Genomic DNA, 3,776 nt, shown 5'->3' with positions numbered 1-3,776 from the left:
CTGGGCATCAGGGCTGCAGCTTTGCTGGTGATCTCCTGACTCCACAGGCACTTTAACGCTTTGTATCCCTTCCCATGGACTGAGAAACCTTTGTTCAACTCTCCACATGAATATTGGTCGATGTTTTCCATCTCACAAGTCTGTTAAACTGACACCTTTTACCAGCAGCAAATAAACTTTAGTATAATAACAGCAAGAGAGAGCTGAAGAACAAAATGGCTCCGCAGCCAAATCCAGCCCAGAGATCTGGTTTGCATTTCCCACTCCTCTGCATGTTCTTGATTATAATATCACAGAACTGGAGGCTCTCACTGAACACTAATCTGTAGCATCAGCTCTCTGGATTTGGAGCATGTAAATGTGCATTTCCACCCCTTCAGAAGCCAATACCAGGATGAGAGCTCTAAGGCTAACATGAGATTTATCTGGTACTTAAAGCACCTTTTTTTCCAGTGCAGGAGTTAAACATAACACTGCTGTGGAGTTGCTGAAGCCTCCTGGTATTTGACAGTTGCTCATCTTTCCAAGGGGAGTGTTAGTAACAGAAACTGAGCTGCTGCCCCCGCAGAGCAGCAGGTCAGCACAGAGAGAGGTCAGAGCCCCCCGGGGAGGCTGCAGGGGCTGCTGTACCCCAGCACCAAGCTGAGGCTTGGAGGGTGGTGGCTGCAGGTTGTGCAGTGCTGATCAGCCAAGCTGCTGTGGGGAACAGGACATTCCCAGCCAGGCAAAATGCAGTGAGGCCCAGAGCCTCTCCAGCCTTCTCCGTTCAGCCCTGCATCACCCCACGGGTTCATGCTTGGGAAGGACCCCCAGTGACCCCACTGCAGGGCAGACTGGGGGGCTCACACCAACCCCTTCCTCCTTCCTGTGCTCTGCTGGTCCTGAGCAGCTGCTTCTGCACCTCTCTCATTGCTCCTTGTGACCTGGGGGGAGAAGGGGGGAAGAGGCCCAGGCACCAAAACAAAATGAGGGATGGCCACAAATACAGACCAAGAGAAGAGCAGGTTTGAAAAAGATACTGGTCAGACCTAGAAAACTCCATGAGCCAAATGTGTTGCACAAAACAAGCAGCTCCCCCACCCTGCCACAAAACAACCCAATTACCTCCAATTTTCATGCAGAGTTGGGGACACTGCTGTACCCCACACACTCCTACCATGGTCCATCTCCTCCCCACAGGCTGTGCCATGATCTCTGCTGTCCTCCTGCTCTGGACCGTGCCCTGTGTGGCCAACCAAATCCTCGGTGGGTTTGCCAAGAGGGAGCTGCAGGAGGAGCCCCAGCTGGCCTGCAGCCTGCCAGGGCCCCCCGGGCCCCCCGGCCCCCCGGGTGTGCCTGGCACTCCAGGCACAGTTGGCAGGATGGGATTCCCTGGCAAGGATGGGAAGGATGGCCAGGACGGGGACAAGGGCGAACACGGCGATGAAGGTAAGAGCAAAGAGCTGCACACAAAGATGAAATGTGAAAGCAAAGGTGCTCAGCTCAGTGCACACCAGCCTACCACCCACATCTGAGCCTGAGGAAACTCTTCTGGAAATTTCCATTCTGCCCCTCCAACCTATCCCACTTGTGGGAGGGTTTCAGGTGCATCCCAGGCCCCTATAGCATCACAGCACTGTGTGCAGTTCCTGGGGCTTTGTTCTCCTGTGCACTGAGGTTTGCCTGCTCCAATAGATACTCTCTGGGGGAGGCAAAGTGCTGATGTCTGTTCCTGCTCTTGGGCAGAACAGAGCCAGGTAAGGAAACGAAGTTCTTGCTGCCCAAAGCTCTGTAGCTGAGGGACAGGCACTGGTCTGGCCAAAGCAAACAACAATCCTTTAATCCTGAGCTGAGGCTGCCCCTGGCTCCAGCCTCGGAGCCAGGAGGGTCCAGAGCAGCTGTGCTGGGAGAGCAGTGATTTTCCCTTGCCGCACTAGGGAGCACTCCTGCTCCAGCTAACGCCAGCGAGCCCAGCCTCGCCTCGCTGCCTTCTGCCCCCCAAACCGGGAGCCTGGGGAGCAGATTTCCAGCCGCAGCTGCATTCACATCTGGGTTGGCCACAGCAGGGCAAGAGTCAGGGCATAGATCCTCATCAATTTGTTTTGTGTCCTATGTGCCACAATCAGGATCACTGTGACTGCCCAGCTCGTTCCCATTTCTCACCTCCAGGCAGTCCCTGCCCAGGGTGTTTGCTGCTTTTCACTGCACCCAGATTGAATTTTAAATTATTATTTTAAAGAGTTTCATGTTGATTGTGCAAAAAAGCAAAGAAACAAGAAAGAGATTACAAGTACTTAGTTAGCCCAGAGAGGTTCCAAAGGCTTCACTGTAAACCCCAAATATTTAAATCTTGTTCTTTAACTCCTCCTCGGGCCAGGCAGGTAATTGAAACAGCCTTTTGGTCCTTAATGAGGGACAGACTGTGCTGCTCCCAAGGCCCACTGTTATCATGGCAACTCCTGTCCCACCCTGGACAGCCCGTCCCGACAACATCCTGCTCCAGCTGGGGTTTCATCAGGATTGTCACACCAGCAAGGGTTTCCTCCTCGATGAAATGCCCCTTTGCACCTGCTGTATCAGCTCTTTCACCAGAAGATCACAAGGTTGTTTGTGTTCTAGGTGCCCAAGGCAGGACAGGAAATCCTGGGAAGCCAGGCCCGAAGGGGAAGGCAGGAGCCATCGGCAAGGCAGGCCCACGGGGACCCAAGGGCTTAAAGGGCAATCCTGGGAAAAATGGAGCCCCAGGAAAGAAAGGGCCCAAAGGGAGTAAGGGTGAGACTGGGCTGCCAGGGCCCTGCAGCTGTGGTGCCAACAGAGCCAAGTCTGCCTTCTCCGTGGCTGTGTCCAAGAGCTACCCGAGGGAGAGACTGCCCATCAAATTCGACAGGATCCTCATGAACGAGGGAGGACATTACAATGCTTCCAGTGGGAAGTTCATCTGCAGCATCCCAGGCATTTACTACTTCACTTACGACATCACCTTGGCCAACAAGCACTTGGCCATTGGCTTGGTGCACAACGGGCAGTACCGCATCAAGACCTTCGACGCCAACACTGGCAACCACGACGTGGCCTCTGGGTCAACCATTCTTGCTCTGAAGCAGGAGGATGAGGTATGGCTCCAGATCTTCTACTCAGAACAAAACGGGCTCTTCTATGATCCCTACTGGACAGACAGTTTGTTTACTGGATTCCTGATCTATCCTGATCAAGATTATCTCAATGAAGTATAGGATGAGAAACTAACCTGTGGGGGAGAATGGGAAGTAGGTGAGGCCTCAATCAGCAAAGTGTGGCCTGTACATGGCCGTGTCTGGGATTGTCAGATGGTTCCTGTCCTGGGTTGCAGTGGGGGATATCCATGGTATGTATTCCATTATCATCTCCACAAGCTGTTAAAGCAGGTGGGGCAGTGATGGTTATCACCTTGTCCCTCCCTCAGGGCAATCCTGATGGCTCCCTCAGGGGCTGTCTCTGATTAAAGGGCTGCCAAGGACCCATGCAGGACACATCCCCCCAGTGACCCTTATCCCTTGTCCCATGGTGAGGTGACTCACCCCAGGGGTGGGAGCCAAACATGCTCACAGGGATATCAGCTGGGGTTTGAACCAGCACAGGGAGCCCTTTGCCTGCTGGATTCCCAGAGGACAAGAGCTGCTGCTGGACCTTCAGGAGAGGATCAGATCTGTGGGATCACTGCTCCAACAAACCCATCACTCCAGGAGGACTGCAGCACCATTTAATGGGACTGCTACTACACCCTGACTGACAGGGGGTCAGGTTACTTTCTGACTCTG

General features: G+C 53.6%; 1 protein-coding gene across 1 annotated transcript; it reads left to right on the top strand.

Annotated features, from left to right (window-relative positions):
• Window positions 1–1,187: 1,187 nt before the first annotated feature.
• On the top strand, window positions 1,188–3,212 carry C1QTNF2 (C1q and tumor necrosis factor related protein 2). Its single transcript, XM_009069288.1, has 2 exons — window positions 1,188–1,428; window positions 2,599–3,212. The coding sequence occupies exons 1-2, from the start codon at window positions 1,188–1,190 to the stop codon at window positions 3,210–3,212; spliced, it is 855 nt and encodes a 284-aa protein (XP_009067536.1).
• Window positions 3,213–3,776: the final 564 nt, after the last annotated feature.

The sequence above is a fragment of the Acanthisitta chloris genome, unplaced genomic scaffold (assembly GCF_000695815.1).
Source record: "Acanthisitta chloris isolate BGI_N310 unplaced genomic scaffold, ASM69581v1 scaffold21462, whole genome shotgun sequence".
NCBI classification, from domain to species: domain Eukaryota; kingdom Metazoa; phylum Chordata; class Aves; order Passeriformes; family Acanthisittidae; genus Acanthisitta; species Acanthisitta chloris.
Note: the sequence above shows the minus strand (reverse complement) of the source record. Positions and strands in the feature narration are given on the sequence as shown.